Source organism: Callithrix jacchus, chromosome 8, assembly GCF_049354715.1.
Source record: "Callithrix jacchus isolate 240 chromosome 8, calJac240_pri, whole genome shotgun sequence".
NCBI lineage: Eukaryota > Metazoa > Chordata > Mammalia > Primates > Cebidae > Callithrix > Callithrix jacchus.
Window position 1 is genome coordinate 40,349,473 of NC_133509.1, and position 18,827 is coordinate 40,368,299.

Below are 18,827 nucleotides of genomic sequence, written 5' to 3' on the forward strand. Positions count from 1 at the left end.
GATTAGAATGTCCTTCCTTCCATTCCCTTCCCTGCCCCAATCTCCATAAATTTTTTATCTATCCAAGTCATGCAGTTTTTGAAGGATCAACTCAACTGATGTCTCTGCCAGGACAGTCCCAGCCCTAAATTAATTTCTCTAGCTAGAATTAATCATTCCCTATGACCTTTGATAATAAACATTACTTTTACCATTAATTCAGTTCTCAAATGTCCTGCATTATACTTATCTTCTTTCTTGGATTATATTTTCTATAGTAAAGAGAATACAATACACATCTCAGAGGTCATACCACAGAATAGCCCATCAATAAATACTACTGAATGAAAAGAAAAAATTTAGCCCAATGATCATGTGCACAAACCATCAATTTTTTCAGATTACCTGATTGTTGGAAGGTAAATTAAAAATAAGAGTTGTACATATTAAGATGACATGTATTACATGAATTTAACTATTTAATCAAAACTTTTTCTGAGACAAGGTTCCACTCTGTTGCCCAGGCATTATAGGCATATGAGATATGACATTATCATAGCTCACTACAGTATCAAATCTCAGCTTAAGTGATCCTCCCATCTCAGCATTCCAAGAGCTGGGACTATAGGTGTGCACTACCAAGCCCAGTTAATTTTTTTTTATAGTTTTTTTTGTAGAGATGGGGTCTCCCTATGTTATCCATGCTGGTCTCAAACTCCTGGGCTCAAGCAATCCTCCCACCTTGGTAATCAAAATTTTCCTTACTATTTTAAAATTTGGAGAATATTATGGTTCAAATAGATATATAAAGCTACCCAAAATGAGCGACATCCAAATTCACTCCAGAGCAAATCTGAATTCTATCCATCTAGAGTAGGCATAAGTTTCCCTTATCCAAAATCAGAGTAAGCTGAAATACTGTTGAATCAACAAAGAAGATTCCAGAGTTTAACTTCACAGAAGACCACTCTGCCTTGTGCTCAGTCCTTGCTAAAGTAGGAAACCATGGACTGAAAGAATCTGCAGTTGAGCACAACTGTCATGACAGCAAATTCTCATATAATTACACAGCCCTAACGACTTTAGATATTATCCCCCACAGATTTTCTAGACGTAAGTACTACCATTAGTAAACTTTATTATAATTACAGTTCCAGAATCCTAGTTTGAATAAGTAGACTTAGGGGATACTGGCCCTGTATCCTCAGGATGGCAGCTTGTTTTCATAGAGAGCTGGTGCCCATCTTGTGCCCAGGCATTGAGATGGATGCTAACATGTACTGTTTCTTTCAATCCTTGCAGAAACCTTTGAGAAAAGAATTGCTATTCCCACTTTTACAGATTTCCGGGCAATTAAGACATAGAGAGTTTAACTTTACTAAACTCACCCACCTAGTAGGTAATGATGTTGATGTTTGAACGATGAGTTGTCCAGCTCAAAACCCATGTTCTTTCCACTGCACTAGCTGCCACACAGTAATTCCTGAAAGTCAAATCAAGAATACCAGCTAGAGTGCAGGCATAGTGGCTCACGCCTGTCATCTCAGCACTTAGGGACACTGAGGTGGGAGGATTGCTCAAGGACAGGAGTTCCAGATTTGGGCAACATAGCGAGACCCACCTCTACAAAAAATTTAAAAGTTACCTGGGCAGGGTGGTGTGCGCCTATAGTCCTAGCTGCTTGGGAGGCTGAGACAGAAGGAGTACTTGAGCCCAGGAGTTCAAGGCTGTAGTGACCTATGATCATGCCACTGCATTCCAGCTTGGGCAACAGAATGAAATCCTATTTTGGTGGAGGGGAGAGGGGAAGAGAGAGGAATACCAGCTAGAAATTGACCAAAAGAAAAAAACTATTGGAACAGAAAACCAAATATTGCATGTTCCAAGGTAAAAGTGAAAGTAAACACTGAGTATGTATGGACATAAAAGTGGGAACAATAGACACTGGGGACTACAAGGGGAATGGAGAGAGTTAAGCAGGTACATACTGAAAAAATACCTGTGGTACTATGCTCACCACCTGGGAACATCAAGTTAAGCAAGTGCAGACTGAAAAAATACCTGTGGTACTATGCTCACCTGGGTGATGGGATCATCTGTATCCTAAAACCCAAGCATCACAAAATACACTCATGTAATGAACCTGCATGTGTGCCCTGTGAATCTAAAATAAAAGCTGAAATTATGGGGGTGAGGGGAGACTGAAGATTTCAGTTAGAATTTGGGTTGGGTGTATAATGCTGGAGAAATGAAAACATGTCTACTATTTGTACAAATCAGACAGTAATCATTTTCTTTCAAGAATATCTACAAGAATCTGAATCAAATTTACAATCATTAATGTGAGTTCTGCCTGTGGACATTAAAGCTAACAAGAGTGTCAGGTAGGGGAAAAACTATTTTTATTCTCATATACTGTTGGTAGGACCAAAAATTGGCACTTTTTTTTTTACAATCAAAAAGTGTGATTTTACAATAATAAAAAAATGTTTGTACATATTTTAATCAAGCAATTCTACTTTTAAAACTTCTTCTGGAAAAAATAAGTAAATATACCAGGATGTAAGTTACAGGAATATTCATTACAGTGCTGTTTATATTAGTCAAAACTTGGAACTTAATTATCCAACAAAAAGACTGTACACATGAAAATGGTTAGGACGATAAATTTTATGTTATGTACCTTTTACCTCAGTTTATTAAAACATTATGAAGTATAAATTGGCTAAATGACATAAGCATTCAAAAGTTAGCTATATGGCTGGGCGTGGAGGCCCATGCCTGTAATCCCAGCACTTTGGGAAGCTGAGGTGGGTGGATCACCTGAGATCAGGAGTTTGAGACCAGCCTGACCAAGGTGGAAAAACCGTGTCTCTCCTAAAAGTACAAAAAATTAGCCAGGCACCTGTCTGTGTACAGGGAAATGTAGCAGTGAACAAGTGCCACTAAGTCCCTTCCCTGCCCTCATGAAGCTTATATTTCTATTGGGGAGAGAAGCAAAAAACAAAATAAACACAGAACATCAGGTTAAGCAGTGTAAGGACTTTGAACAAAAGTAATGCAGAGTAAAGTGAGAATAAATTAGCTGTACTCTTTGAAGGATGATCTGAGAAGGCTTCTTTGATGGCAGAAAGCCAAGATTAAAAAAAAAAAAGACCCATGAGACTTATATTCTAAGAAAAGACATCAATATAAAGACCCCAAGGTGTCAAATGTGCTTATAGTGACTGAAGAATAACAAGACCAATATGGCTAGACTGCAGGGAACCTTGGCAATTACTAAGAAATGAGGTTAGTCAGTCTGAGACTTTAGGTTTAAAAATATAACTCTTTAATGTGTTATCAGTGGGAAAAAATCTGGAATTTCAACAATATGCACCTTTCTCTTAAATCCATTTTGTCTACATAATATTTAAAAGCTAGAGGAAAAATCTACTAAAATATTAATTAGCTGTTCTATTTACATGATCTAATTTTTAAAATCATATTCTTATGGTATACTCCAAAACTTTTGGAAATGTTGTCTAACATCAGGGTCTAACTCAACTTCTGTAAAAGGAAGCAATGTACAACTCTAAAAGGCAATGTGAACAGAAATGCTGTTGGAACAACTCAGAAACTATGAGTATAAATTGTACACAAGATATTAGTACTATGTGAGTATTAGATTTCTTGAATGTAGTAACTATATTGCAGGTATGCAGAATAATATTTTTATTTTTAGAAGACATGTAGTGTTATGATGGTAAATGTTTAAAAACTGGCTCACAGAGGAAAAAAAAGCCTTGGTTTATAGCACTGCCAGTTTCCATGGTATAAATACTGTTACCATGGCTGATTTCAAGTAACCAACTAGGTGCAGAGTTGAAAAGAAACATACATAATCAGCTTTTGCAAGCTGGTATCTGTCAATTCTAGCATTCTACTCAATTAACGTTTGAAGTATGTGGGGCTGAAGTGTCAGGATGTCGGCAACTTATACAAATGGCCAACAGGCATATGAAAAACATGTTCAACATTACTAATAACTGGAGAAACACAAATCAAAACCGCAGTGAGATACAACCTTAATCCAATTAGAATGGCTGAAGACAAAAGAAAACAAGTGTTGGCAAGGATGTGGAGAAAAGGGAACAGTTACACATGGTTGAGACTGTTAAGTTATTATAGCCATTATGGAAAACAGTATAGACAGAACTACTGTATCATCCAGCAATTCCACTACTGGGAATATACATCCAAAGGAAATGAAATCAGCATGTTGAAGAGATATCTGTACTGCCAGGTTTAGTGCAGTATTATTCACAACAGCCAAGATATGGAATCAACCTAATCAACCTAAGTGTCCGTAAAGAAAATGTGGCACACACACACACACATACACACACACACACACGCACGAATACTATAGAGCCATAAAAGGAATAAAATCCTGTCATTTGTAACAACATGGATGAACCTGGAGGACACTGTTGAGTGAAATCAGCCAGACACAGAAAGACAAATACTGCATGATCTCACTCATGTGGAATCTCAAAAAAAGTTGTATCATAGAAGCAGCCAGTGGAACAGTAGTGGTTTCCAGAAACTGGGGAAGGGGAAGGAGAGAACAGGGAGAGGTTGATCAACAGATACAAAGTTACAATTAGATAGGAGGAATAAGTTCTGGTTGTCTATTGCATAGGATGACTAAGGATAACCCTAAAGTATTATATATTATAAAATAGCTAGAAGAGTCCTTCGAATGTTCCCACCAAAAGGAAATGATAAATGCACCAGGTGAAAGATATGCTAGATACCCTAATTTAATTATACAACATATATATATAGGAACATCATATTGGACCTCATAAATATATACAATTACAATGTGTCAACTGAAAAAAGTAGCAGTTTGAAATAAACAAAAATGTACTGTCTTAAAAATAGAAAAATAGACAACAAAATTCCATATCTATCCATCCCACCCACCCATCCTACCCACTTATATAAAGATAAAAGCTCTAAAATCTTCATAATTAATCTATGAAAAGGTAAATGGATGTTAATTGTAGTATTTCAACTTTTCTGTGGGTTTGAAATTTTTAATTACATTTTTAATTATAATAATTAGTAGAGCAAGCAGAGTAGGGTAATTTAGAGAAATCCTATGGTCAATTCTTTTTTAACATGAATAGTAATTTCTTTTGTATAACAGCATTCTTCTGTCAAATATACTAAATATGATATAGACCTTTAAGTTATTTTAAGACCAAAACAAACAACAAGAAGTTTGCCAATATCAAGGGCTAAAATTATACATTCTCTTACTGTTTTAAATTTAAGTGAAAATGGCCAAATAATGATCTCTCTCACAAACTATCATCTCTCTTCACAAAAGAAAATTGCTAATTTGATGAAAAATGTAAATGCATTTTCTAGACGTTAGGATAAACTTTTATAAATAGCCTAATTTCAGACAGTGATGCTAACTTAATTCCATTCAGCAATATATGTTTGGTAAGTGGGAAAACAAAATATGAAAACTTTAAATATTAATTAAAAATGTTTATTTCCAAATACAGATTGGTCATGTTCCATATATTGCTGAATGGAATTAAGTTAGCATCACTGTTTTTTTCTGTGTGGTTGTACATTTCAGAAGACAAGGTTGACATAATAAACGTCTATTGATCTTTTATGCTTGTTACAACTAGTTTTCAAAACAGAATACCGAAACGCTCATTTCCTCAGTGCAGCTGTTCCAAGTTGTATATTCTTGTTAGTAAAGGAAACCACTTACCAATTCCTACCCAGTGCTAGGCCTATGTTAAATGCCAAACCATATGTTCTCAGTTTACCTTTCCCACAAGGCTTAAAGTTGATGGTATTAGAGAAAAAAAAAAAAAAACCAACATGTTCAGAAAGGCTATGTAATTCTTTTTCAAGCTTCTGAAGTTAGAATTTCAATCTAAATTTGATCCTAAAGACTACGTTTTCTTGCATTATAGTATGCTGCTAAAAAGAAACCATTTAAACTAAAATATGACCATCATTTCAACAGTCTTTGAAAAATGTATAACTAAATACACATTCGTTAATCCAAGTGAATCTCTAGTCGGTATAATTTGTCAGGATAACAAGATGAAACTAAAAATAATAAAATTCTCATGCTGTGTTAATAGATATTTTTAGACAGAATAGCACTAAGATGCAGCTGGCTGTATTTGGGAACACCTAGCCCTTTGCTCATCTATACAAATAATCTTGCCTACAGAGTAAACTGGTCCACATTTACATAGCATTTCATGGCTTACTATGTTCTTTGACATATTACCTTAGTTGAAGCTCAGAACCAACCCCCTTAGCCAGCTACATCCTACAGATGAGAAAACAGGTTTGGGACTTAATCCAAGAATGGGTCCCAAATCTAAACTCTGTATCCTTTGAGTTTTATCCCTATGATTCTACCCGACTTGTACTTTCTTACACTCATAAACCTGAGATTTGCCAATTTGAACATATAGACATTTTGTCTCTCTCAGAAACAGCAACAAGAGAAATTCAGCACAGGGGGTGGATGTCAGAGTGCTTACAGCAAATGTTTGCATATGAATCATTTGTTAGATGTGTATAAACTGGAAACCATTGTCACCAAATGGCTATTGCCTATGTTTATTTTATAGTATTTTAATTCAATAAGATATTATTAAGAAATATAACCCTTATTTAACTATGGACAGTATCTTTAAATGTATTTCAAAAAAGTTGGGTATAAACTTGTGATAATAGCCTAACAGTCATTAATTCAAACCAATCCCTAAATTGGCAGAATTTCAGCTGGTGTCTGTAAACAATCAAAGACTGCTACCCAGCTGCTCCTATTCCTATTTACTCCACAAACACGGAGACATACAAGTCACTCTTTCACTTAACAAATATGTATTAAACAGGTACGCACCCACCATGTACAAAACTGCCTGCTAAAAGTTGGGAATACAGGTGTGAATAAGAGACAAGTTTTCTGGACTCACAAAACTTAATAACTAGCTGTAGAGACAGACAAAAGAAATTACAAAATGTGGTCAATGCTATGAAGGAAATACAGGCTGCTCAGACACAGAACAACAAGGGACATCTCATTTAATAAACGGTAACAGCAATTAACACTTACTGAGCACTTTAGTTAGAGTAGTGAGAGCAAACCTCTTCAAAAAAAATGACAGTTCTATAACGAAAGAATGACAAGGAGCCACCGATGTGATGAATGGGGAGAAGGGCTTTTTAGGCAAGATCCTGAGTGGTAATCAAAAACCTAAAAGGCAGCCAGAGGGACTGGATATGGTAAACAAGGGGAAGAGATGAGTTTCTTTTACATGGAAATGAAAATATGAGAAAGCTCAATTCAGATTCTTGCTAGGAGTTGTGATATTACACATGGGCTCTTAGTCTAATATTTTGATTAGCTACTGGCACTTTTTAAACTATTCCATTTAATAAGAGTCTAGGCCAGGTACAATACCTCACACCTATAATCCCAGCACTTTGAGAGGCTGAGGCAGGATTGCTTGAGCCCAGGAGAGTGAGACCACCCTGGGCAACAAAGTGAAACCCTATCTCTCTCTCAAAAAAAAAAAAAAAAAGACAGTTAGCTAGGCATGGTGGCATGCACCTGTAGTCCCAGCTACTCTGGAGGCTTAAGCAGGATGATCTCTTGATCCCAGGAGTTGAAGGCTACAGAGTCATTATTGCATCACTGTACTCCAGCCTGAGTGACATAGTAAGACCCTGTCTCATAAGAAAGTAATAGAAAAAGAAAGTCTGACATGAAGAACTGTTCTGATTTTTCACCTGTTTGAGCAAAGATTGCATTAACTATTAACAAATTGACTTCGGTTTACTTACTAAGTACTGTTTCCAACTACTAAAATTTTGCTTTTCATTATCGAAAAAAAAAATTCAGTAGTCTGAGTTTATCATTTCCAGTTTTTAAACTCCCCAGCCTCAAAGTGAAAGCATTTTCATAATTAGATGCAGAGAAAGGCAAAATAAATATATTCTTTGTTCAACAACTAATTTTTTTCTGTATTTGTTCAAAATGCAGAATACTCAGTTCTTGAAGAGAAAATCCATTTTTAAGTCACTCTTCTTACATACACATTAGCCTCTCAGTTCTGCCTTCCAATTACCTTTTTTTCTCATTCTTCAAAGAAATGACAGGGTTTAGTCCACTGAATCATTTCCTTCTTACTGGATGACAGGCAAAAACACAGGCGGGGGATCTCTATGTCAAGCTCTTTAGTATCTGAATCTCAGAAGTTGTATCAAGCCAGTGATTATTTGACAGCTAGTGATCTCAAGACTCATCAACATAAATGGGTGAAAGACCAACAGTAGCCAGCTTTTAACTTGAGATTGCAGTGAATATACAAAACATGCAGCTGAATTAGACCCCTTCTTTTGTCTTCCTCAGCTTTCACTAACTGATTGGCTTCTTCTTTAGAAATTGTCCAAAGATAACAGCAGTTTACATTTGAATGCTAAGTGCCAGCCACTGTTTTAAGCACATTACATACAATAATTTGTTTAATCCTCGAAATAGCCATAAGCCAAGGTACTATTACTTCCCCCATTGTAAAGATAAAGCTGATAAGCAGCTTTCCAAGATCACAATACTTATCAAATACGTGTTTTGAGTTTTCCTCAAGTATTTTTAAACCACTTTGGTCCCCATATCTTACGGTATTTTAACATTACTTACTGCTACCAGTCAGGGAGCTAAAGAGCATATGCTCAAGTTCACTTCGTATTTGAGCTTGCCCTTTTATTAGCTGTGTAACCTCAGGTAAGTTACCAAACTTCTGTGACTCAGTTTCATTTATCCATAAAACAGAGATGACAGCAGCATCTACTTCCTTGAGTATCTGTGAGGATTAAATGAGTTACATATGGGAAGTACTTAAGACAGCACCTGGCACATAGTAAGAACAAGTATTAGCTGTTGTTATTAATACTATCACCACCACCTCCACCTGGGAATTTAGCAAAAGGCTGCTTTATTTAATCTAGTGAATATTTTTTCTCCTCCAACATCTGCCATTTCTTTTGTTTGATTTTCATCAACTAACAATCAACTATTCTTAGTAAGCAATGCACCTAATTGCCTTGCTATGTTTTTCTAGTCCTTAACTGGCCTTTCCTCCTAATTCACCTGCCCAGGAAGAAATTGTTTGAGGTTAACAGGGTTGCATTATGCTATAGTTAAGTTCATAAGCCACTGGAATTCTAAGGCTAATGTCTATATTTGTAATATAGCCAAAATGGAGGAAAAAACTAAGCACTTCTCTGTTTTAACCTCAAAACCAAACCCCAAAATAGTGTGGTGTTTTGTTTGTGGAACAGATTTTGCACTAATAGTTGCAACTTAAAGATCAATGGCCTATGATGTGTTTAAGTATGAATGGAAACAGATTTAAATTACTAATTTACTGATGATTTATTTTATAGGTCTTAATCTTTCATAGCAGTTTTGATAAGCTCAAATATTAAAAATACAAAATTAGAAACATATTTAGAACATAATCTGGAATGTTTTTAATTGCCTCTACACTAAGACCACACTTTATTTATTTATTTATTTATTTTTTGAGACGGAGTTTCGCTCCTTACCCAGGCTGGAGTGCATGGCGCGATCGAGGCTCACCGCAACCTCCTCCTGGGTTCAGGCAATTCTCCTGCCTCAGACTCCCGAGTAGCTGGGATTACAGGCACGCGCCACCATGCCCAGCTAATTTTCTGTATTTTTAGTAGAGACGAGGTTTCACCATGTTGACCAGGATGGTCTCGATCTGTTGACCTTGTGATCCACCCGCCTCGGCCTCCCATAGTGCTGGGATTACAGGTAGGAGACATAGCAACAGGCTGTGGACAGCCCATTAGACTTCTCTTGAAACACCAGGCATTCAATATACACAAAGATCTGGAGCCAGGTCCAAACTTCCAAACTTGTACATCCTTGAGTCTAAGGCAGAATAATATTAAGTTCTCCAGCTGCCCAGCTCTAGTCAGCTGTTAACATCACTTAAAGACCTAATTATTCCAGAAAGCTTAGTCCACCCATGTCATCCTCTACATATAGAAGCCATAATAGCAAATGACAATACAAAGACATTATACATATACTACAAGTATCCTTCTGTAGCTTTTATATTTTCTCAGATAACTAGATATTTAAAAATTATTAATTTGCTGGAGCCTTGGCAGGTTGAACACTATCAATGCAAAACAAAACAAAATAGTGTTGTTATTAAACATTTGATTATTTCCTTACCTCTGTTGAGTCTATCTTGTAACTACCAGTATATAAGCATCTGTCACGTCTTATTTAACATGATAAATGTTATTTATTTAATACCTGCTACATGTTAGACACTGTCATTTTTCATTCTAACTGCGAGACACTGGGATTATTCCCATTTTATAGATAAGGAAATTGAGACTCTTAGAGATTAAGTAATGTGCTGAAGATTAGAGAGCAAGCAAGTAACGAACAAGTATAAAAACACAGTCCGATTCTAAAGCCTGTGCTAATGACAACATATAAGACTTACCTTTGTCAGTGTTACCCAAGTAATGTTATATTATTGCTTAAAATTAATTTTTTTACCATAATGTACAGTAAAATACTATTGACTACTGTGAAATGTAGCTGTCAGCTATACCATAACATCTTATTTGAAAGTAGAGTAGAAACTTCTGACCTTCAGATAATTTTTTTCTACTGGCTATCAGTTTGTTTTTATGGAGGGTATGGGGAGCAGAATTGACCAATGCTCCCCATACCCTCCATAAAAACAGATAGCCAATAGAAAAAGAAATAAGACATTTTTCCTGACTCCCACCTTAAACTTTTACTATTAGTCAACCAACTACCACACCCAATCATGTAGGATTAAGAGTTATTTAGAAACTTTAACTCTTTGAAGCACAGCTGTTTCCCGTAAAACTAGCATCTGCGTCTCTACATTAAAATCCACACTTTACTCACATTCTGAATGATTATCTGAGAAGTTCTCCAATTTATGTTCATCTTAAGTATGATTATATAATTCTCCAGCTCAGAGACTAAAAGCAGGAAAATTAAAAGGTGGCAAGGATAAGCATTTTAACAACAAAAACTGTACACAGCAAGGGAACATAAAAATCAGATTTAAAAAGACATGCTGAAATGGTTTCAACTAGAGACAAAACAATCTCAACCAGAAACATGAATATTTAAAAAATTTCTCCATATATCATGATTACAAGTGAAAATATTTTGACGTTTAAAAAGTTTCAATTATCCAGAAAATTCATTTATATAGTTCTTTAGACACTAATGTAGTTAAAAAAAAAAAAAAGAAAGAAAGAAAAAAAGTGTAACTGTTTTCTTGCTAAGAGTTGTCCATAACTGTGCCTTTCAAATTGCAGGTCATCATGACCCATTAATTGGTGAAGAAATCAACTCAGTGGGTTGTGACAGCAATTTTTCAAAACGTGAAAAAGAATAGAACGTATAATACTACATTGCACACATTTAGGATAAGTACGCTTGTGAAAAGCTTATTTCAGTATTTCTGTATAGTTTGCTAAGTAAAAGATTACTTACACTGAGTCTTAGTAAAAAAAAAAAAAAAAAAAAGAGCCATGTGTCTAAAGGTTTATGTTATAATGGAATATAATCACAATACTAAACTCACAATCCCATCATCTTCACCTGAGAATGCTAAAGAAAGCTACAATTCTTAAGGGGAAAACTTTGGAAATCTTGATGAATAAATTTGTTTTCCCTAAAAATCCGTTTCAGTACATAACTAAATATTTTACGATGTTTAACACTAGTTTTCGTTGCAAATAGTATTTTAAAAACTGCTTATTACTGTAAAGCAACATTTAACAACAATCCAAAACAAACAGTGACTTTGATTTTATTTGCTTGTTTATTCTGAGATTCAATTACTGACCTTGGTGCCATTTTTCCAAAGCCACTGATGTAATCTAAAAATCTAAACTTGGCATTCCACACAAGCAACGTGCTCAGGAGCAATACACTTGCTAATACTTGAAATATACATAGCTGTTGCCTGATTTTATGCAATAGCGAAACACCTAAAACTAATTTAAAAATTGAGTGTGGTTTTCTCCAGTTCCTTCTGGTGCATTTCAATATACCTATTTTACATAGAGAATCTGTATAATCACTTTGAAAAATATATAGAAAACAACCTGTTTAATACATATACATTTTAAAATAAGCATCGACTTTGTAGGATATATTAATTTTCCAATTCTAAAATCTTGGACTTGGAAGGAAATCTGTCATCTAGTCCAGCTCCCTATCAAATAATTCCCACTTCACAATGTTCCCTGGAATCAGACTCCTATCTGAAAAGCTTTCACTACCAACCACCACTACATTAACATCTTCTAAAATCGGTTCTTGTCATTCATCAGAAGACTGATAAACAATTACTTTGAGATCCTTGAAAAGCAGTGTATACATATTCTTAGAAATCCTGAAAACACAGGTTTAGAAAGGAAGTGACATCTACTTATCACTAGGGGTTTCAGTGGCCCAAACTGTTCATATGCTGATATATTGAATACTAGAGTACTCTGCAAACTTTTGGAGTTTGCTTAAAGCACAATAATCAACTAATCAAAGTAATAATAATAAAATAATAGTTATCAACTCAACCTTAAGTTTTCTCTTCATTTTATCAAGTTCACATTCAAGTTTAAAATGCTTATGAACTTGTTTGAGGTTAGACTGACTACCTAAAAACAAGCAAGTACAACTCTAAGATGATACGTGTATTGTGGCAACAGATAGAAATACTGTTCTTTACTTTCATTTTGAGATGCACTAGAATCTCTCTTGAAGCTACTGCTTCAAAAGCACTTTTGAAAAAAACGCTTAACCTTCTCTTCCATATGCCTTTCTCTACCTCACCAGCTGGAATCTGTCACAAAATCAGATAATCACATATGATACAGAAATAGTTGATCCTACTGCAGAATTAGGTTAACACTTCTAAATTGAGGCACAGAAAAGAAGGAGGTGGGGGAACAAGCCCTACTTAAACAAATCATTTACCTCGGTCTGGCTTCATTTTCACATCCAATTTTCACCCAGAGTGCTGTGAAACGCACGTGTGGGTTCTTTCAACAGGCTCGCTGCTGATTCTACGGCTTCTGCTTCGTTTTCAAAAAGCTGAAAGAGATAAAAATAAAATTAATCTGGCCCTATTCTGATACTCGGACCTTGCAAGTAAACTACTGTTAAGTTAGGCCTCTTCCTGGCACCAACTGCGGTGACAGCACCCTCGGCTGGTCTGAAAAAAGCAAAACTCTCTCTGCACTGCCTCCCCCATCTCCTCTGGATCGAGCACCCTCTTCCCTGCCTCTGTGCTCTCCAGGCCAATGTGTCCTTTTCTGACACACAGTCTCTGAACCAAACAAGATCTATTTATAACCTGGAGGTACAGGCAAGAAGAAGAAAAAGATACGAGCAACATAAACTAACCCTTTCCTACAAAAACGCCTCTGGAATCAGTGGCACCTACGCAAGGGCTGGTATGGAAATTCTCCCACCTGGTGCCCGGGCGCAGCCAAGTCTTCCAGTCCCGGGTGCCTCCCAAGCGCTCCGCCCGCCCCGCCGGGCCTCACCTGTGTAATTACCCTCTGGCTAGCCTTCCTGCGGCACCGCCGCCAAGTTTACACCGAAACCCAAGCCACCTCCTCCTGCCCAGCCCCCAGCCCCAAACAAACTGTTCCGGGCTGTCCCGGAGCGACCCTACCAACTCCCAGCCAGTCCTCCTCGACCGGCTCCAAGGGAGGTGTTTACAGCCGGGGGCTCGCCCCCTGCTCTGCGCAGCCCCTTCCGTCCCGCGGCGACCCCGGATTTCCTTCAGCCCCGCTGCACCGAGCGCTGCGCCTGCCCCTCTCCGCGCGGGAGAGTTGTTTTCATGGCGCTCTCAGGCTGGCCGGCTCCTCGGCCCCCTTGGCCGACCTCAGCTGACTAACTCGCTCTCCTCTCCCGTCCCGAACCCGCCTCCTCTTGGCACTTCTCTCCGCCGCTCGCCCAGCGGCTCACATCACACTCCCACCTCAGACCCCAGGCTCCGAGAGACGCAGGGCCGGCGGGAGCGGAATGTGCAGCGCAGCGGCCCCCGGGGCTGCCTCAGGGGACAGTGGGGGCCGGAGACGACCAGCCCGAAGCGGCTCCCCGGCGCCCCTGTGGCCATCCACCCGCGCCTTAGCCACCGCCTCGCTCGTTCCCTGCGCTGAGCCCTTCGCCCTGCCTGCCTGGCACCCGAGCCCGCGCCCCCCGGGCTTCCCCCGCCCGTCGCTCCGGCCGGCCCGCTTGCCCAGCGCCGCTGCCAGCTCCTTGCCCGCCCGCTGTCTCTAGCTCTGGCGCCCGGGCTCCCCGTCCCCCTCGCTCGGCCAGTTCTTTCTCTGCTGTTTGCCCTGTCAAAACACTGCCTGGGTCACGTGCCTCAACAACAGCCAACCCACCCAGCTCGTCACTTCCTCCCCGGCGGCCTCCGCGGCCCTGCAGCCCGGTTGCTGTGGCAACGCCGCCACTCGCCCTGGGGCGCTAGTTTGGGGTCGGATTTTCGGTGCAGGTGCCCGGCGGGTGCGAGGGTGTTGGAGGCACCGGCGAAGCCCGGGAAGCCCAAGAGGCCCCAGGCACTTCGGTTGCACTCCTAGCGGGCCGAGGCGGGCCTGGATTCTGAGACCGGGAATTGGAGCTGCGCTATTAGAGCGCAGGGTAACTGGGGAGGTGTCATCCAAGGGCCTGCCCCAGACGTGGAGGATAATTATAGCCTCCTCCTCCTCCTCCTCCTCCTCCTCCTCCTCCTCCTCCTCCACACGGGATGTTGGCGCAGAGTTGTGATCGAGCCCCAAGTGTATTGCAGCGCAAAATGGAGCCAGGTTTAATGTGGCCGGCACAGGAGGGTGGGCAGCTATGCGGGTCAGGGAGTGGGAGAATTTAAGAACCCGGAAGCCCACCCCCATCCTAGATTTTCCCAAATCACTAGGGATTTTAGTAGGATTCAGAACCCAAGCTTCCAAGATATTCGCTGTGCTAAAAATAACCTTCATAACTTCTAAAACACTGACTCATGGGCAGGACACTTTGACAGCATGTTATTGTTAGGGAGCTGTAATTGTGCTGTTGTGCTATAGCAATGTGACATGATGACATTTCGTGTTGTGATGTTGTCGTCATTTAAACACAAACAGATGACAAGAATCTGCTGTGCTTAAAAAAAGCAATCCTAACAAGCGCTGCAGCTATTAGCTACTCAGTTTATAGACAAAGTACAAATGGTGGCAAGCAAAAATTTGCAAGGCTGTTTAGTTTCGTTAGAAAAAGGTTTTTTAAGATGTAATTTTGCATAAAAGGATCACAACAGGAAAGTACTAGGACAAGTCTAAAGACGGTTTTTTTAAATTTGTGCTCTTCTGTTTCAAACATTTTTACAATGAGTATGTACTGTTTTCACATTAGAAGAGTTTTATCAAGTGCAAGATTGGCAAGTCTATTTTTTTGGCCTCAGATAAAGTTCTTATGAAAAAAACATTATGAAATATTTTAAAAGTGGCCGGGCGTGGTGGCTCAAGCCTGTAATCCCAGCACTTTGGGAGGCCGAGATGGGTGGATCACAAGGTCAAGAGATCGAGACCATCCTGGTCAACATGGTGAAACCCCGTCTCTACTAAAAATACAAAAAATTAGCTGGGCATGGTGGTGCATGCCTGTAATCCCAGCTACTCGGGAGGCTGAGGCAGGAGAATTGCCTGAACCCAGGAGGCGGAGGTTGCTGTGAGCCGAGATCGCGCCATTGCACTCCAGCCTGGGTAACAAGAGCGAAACTCCGTCTCAAAAAAAAAAAAGTATTATTTTCTAGTGTTTAGATATATACAGTAAAATAACATGTACAACTGAAATCATTACCCTTAACTCCATGATTATATCTAATTAGAGCAGAGAGGACATTCAGGAGGGTAACATTTCATTTTCTTTGAAATGTTCTGGCACCATGAAGATGAAACTGACAAATGGCAATAGTTCTTTAATCTATAAAATGCTACAAATGTTAAATCCCAGTGGATTTGACTTCGATATTATTGAATACTGTGTTTTGTAGTTTTAAAAAAATGAACAGAAGTTTTACTAGTTCTACAATCACTTTGCAATTAACCTTCGTAATGGGAGACAGAACAGTTATAGATAAGCCAAAAACCTAAATTTAGCACAACAGCTGGGACCAAATAACAGCTATTGTAAAAGGCTTACTGGGTGAACAGGCAGTGAAATCTGGTTCAGCTTCTTTCTTCCTCTATTGAATGCAAAAGAGGTGTAAAGACCAGAAAGTATTGAGAGCAGAAGCCAAGACTATTAGTCTGGAGCACAAACTATTCTCTTTTAAACCATTTTTAACAGCACATGGGTAAATGATGTCAACATTTGTTAGACTAACCTGAATTTTTTTAAAATTTAGAATCTTAAACCTGTTCAAAAATTTCAAATTATTATGGCAGTAGAAAAATATTTAAATGGTGTATTTCTGACTCATTATTTAAATTGTTTCATTCTATAATATGCATTTACTGGATATTACCTGCTAGCCACATACAAGTATCTGAAAATATAAAGGTCATCTAAGCCAGATAGGGTTAGTACTCTCAGGATACTTATAGTACTATTACAGTTATATGGCCCTAATCAAGTCACATTCTAAAACCTTTGTTTCACCTATAAAAGCGAGGTATTTAGACTCTGACAATAGTTATTATCTCTTTCTTTTATCCTATGATTATGTAACATTTTCAGAGTGTTTGGAAATAATGACTTGAAATGGCAACTTGCTCTAAGGTGCTCTGTTCACACCTCAGAGCACATAAGCAGAACAAATGCCTCTAGTTCCTAGCTCGTGAGGGGTAAGGGTGACCAAGGGAATCAAGATAGCAGGCAGGAACCTTACCCTCTTTTCATCTGATTTGTTTTTCATTTTGCTTTCCTCTAGGGTTCTAATGCCATATATGAGTAATTAACTTCAAAAAAAGTTAACTCATCTTCATTCCCTCAGCTTTGACAGATTTTGTTGAAATGGGTAGTGTATGATCAATCTGTAATGACTGTCTCTAAGTTCTTTTACTGATTGAGGTGATGAGGATAACTGGTTTGCTCACTTTATGAATACAAGGCTGTTACTGTGCCCAAAGTCATGGAACCAGTCCAGGCTACCAGAATGAGCTCCACAAGAACAGGGTTGGTACCTTTTTCTTTGTTCTAGCCTTAGCACTTAGCAAAGAACTGGATATAAAGTAGGGGCTAAATACATGTTAACCTTTGTATTGACTAATATGCTTTTCTTGCAAGCCTGTAGCGTGCACGCCTAATACTGGCTGGCATTTTCTTGCTAGTGGGATAAAGCTAGAGTTGAGAAATTGGTGGGTGGCACAAATTTCATTTTCAAGGATATATTTTCATTTATACTTTGGGGGCAATGTATACATTTTACATTGTCTCATCAGAGTAGGAACCCTTAAAAAAAAAAAAAGATATGTTGTAGTCCTACTCCCATCCCCCATCTGTGAATGTGAACTTAGATAAGTAGACGAATGAAGTTAAGATGAGGTAGACCATTTGGGTAGGTTCCAAATCCAGTGACTAGAGTTCTGGAGGTTCTGAATGATTACTCAAACATGAAGATCTTTAATTCTGTAAAAATTACACTAAGTGAGTGAAAAATGTTAAGATCTCTCTAGTATCTTAAAAGAACAACTCTATGACCCACAGCTAGAGGATAATCATGAATAAGTGGTTGAGAATCAAATGAAGATACATTATTTTAAAGATGTCAATCAGTACAACTTATTCACCATGAAATATTGTAGAAATAAGGATGAGAAGTAAAATGTATAGATAAATCTGTTCTTACAAAGTTAAAAAAATCAAGCTGTGTACGTTTAGTACTTGTTGAAACAAGATGAAATATAAGCTATCTTTTCCATATCTAAATCATTTCTGATTATCCATTTAAATTCACTACAGTTCATTTCTGAGAAAGATCATGACGTCATTGCTAAGGCACTGACTTCTGTAAACAACCATCTACCTTCACTTAAGTTGGTTGTCTGGTTTATTCTTTTTTGAGGTTCCTGTTTGTCCACCCTCTAAAACCACAGGTATAAGGAAATAAAAATGTATTCTTTCTGGTCCCAGCCTGCATAAGTGCCTTAGGGCTTAGAAATACAAGGGCCTCTAAACTTCAAGGTGGATAAACCTTTAATTAATCTGAAAATTTTGCTGAGTTACTGGAAGTCTCTAAGCCACCAAGCCTTAAGGTATTTTTAAGGAATAATAATGGCCATTTTTTGTGACAGTAACTGTGCTCAGCATTTTACATATATATTTGATCCAAAGAAGATGATAACTATTTCTCAGATTAAGAAATTGAAGCTCAGAGAAACAGGTAACTTTCCCAAAGCTACACTTAATAAGTAGAAGCCAACTGCTTCCTGAATGGGCTCATTTAATTTCTACTACAATATTCTGAAGTAAGTTAAATAATTTTTAAAATTTCAGGTGGGGAAACTATGGCTCAGAAATGTTGAGAATGGTTCTGCATTTAGAATTTAAATTGGTTGATATAAACTCAGGCTTAATGCTTTAAGATACAAGTTCTAAATAAAATAGCACTGGTTGGTTTGTTATATGTACACCCCAAAGAGCAAATGGTCATGCTCAGATAATAGCAGCTGAAATTTCTTCAGCACTTGAGTCGTAAGCACTACTCTGAATTATTTATATATTT

General features: G+C 38.2%; 1 protein-coding gene across 12 annotated transcripts in view; it reads right to left on the bottom strand.

The window, feature by feature from the left end:
- Nucleotides 1-14,791, bottom strand: part of ATOSA (atos homolog A) — a 96,399-nt gene extending 81,608 nt beyond the window's left edge. For 2 of the 12 annotated variants that reach the window (XR_013521009.1, XM_078334254.1), the window contains exons 1-3: nt 14,367-14,444; nt 13,094-13,210; nt 11,006-11,082 (exon numbers count right to left, since the gene is read on the bottom strand). Coding sequence is in view for 6 of the 12 variants with exons in the window: in XM_054239663.2 (XP_054095638.1) it covers nt 1,372-1,426 (55 nt within the window). In the remaining 6 variants the exon portion in view is untranslated. Of the gene's footprint in view, nt 1-1,371; nt 1,463-1,624; nt 1,763-11,005; nt 11,083-13,093; nt 13,211-13,590; nt 14,445-14,514 lie in introns of those variants that run through there. The other 10 variants (XR_013521007.1, XM_035259686.3, XR_013521006.1 and 7 more) reach the window with 7 other exon arrangements.
- Nucleotides 14,792-18,827: the final 4,036 nt, after the last annotated feature.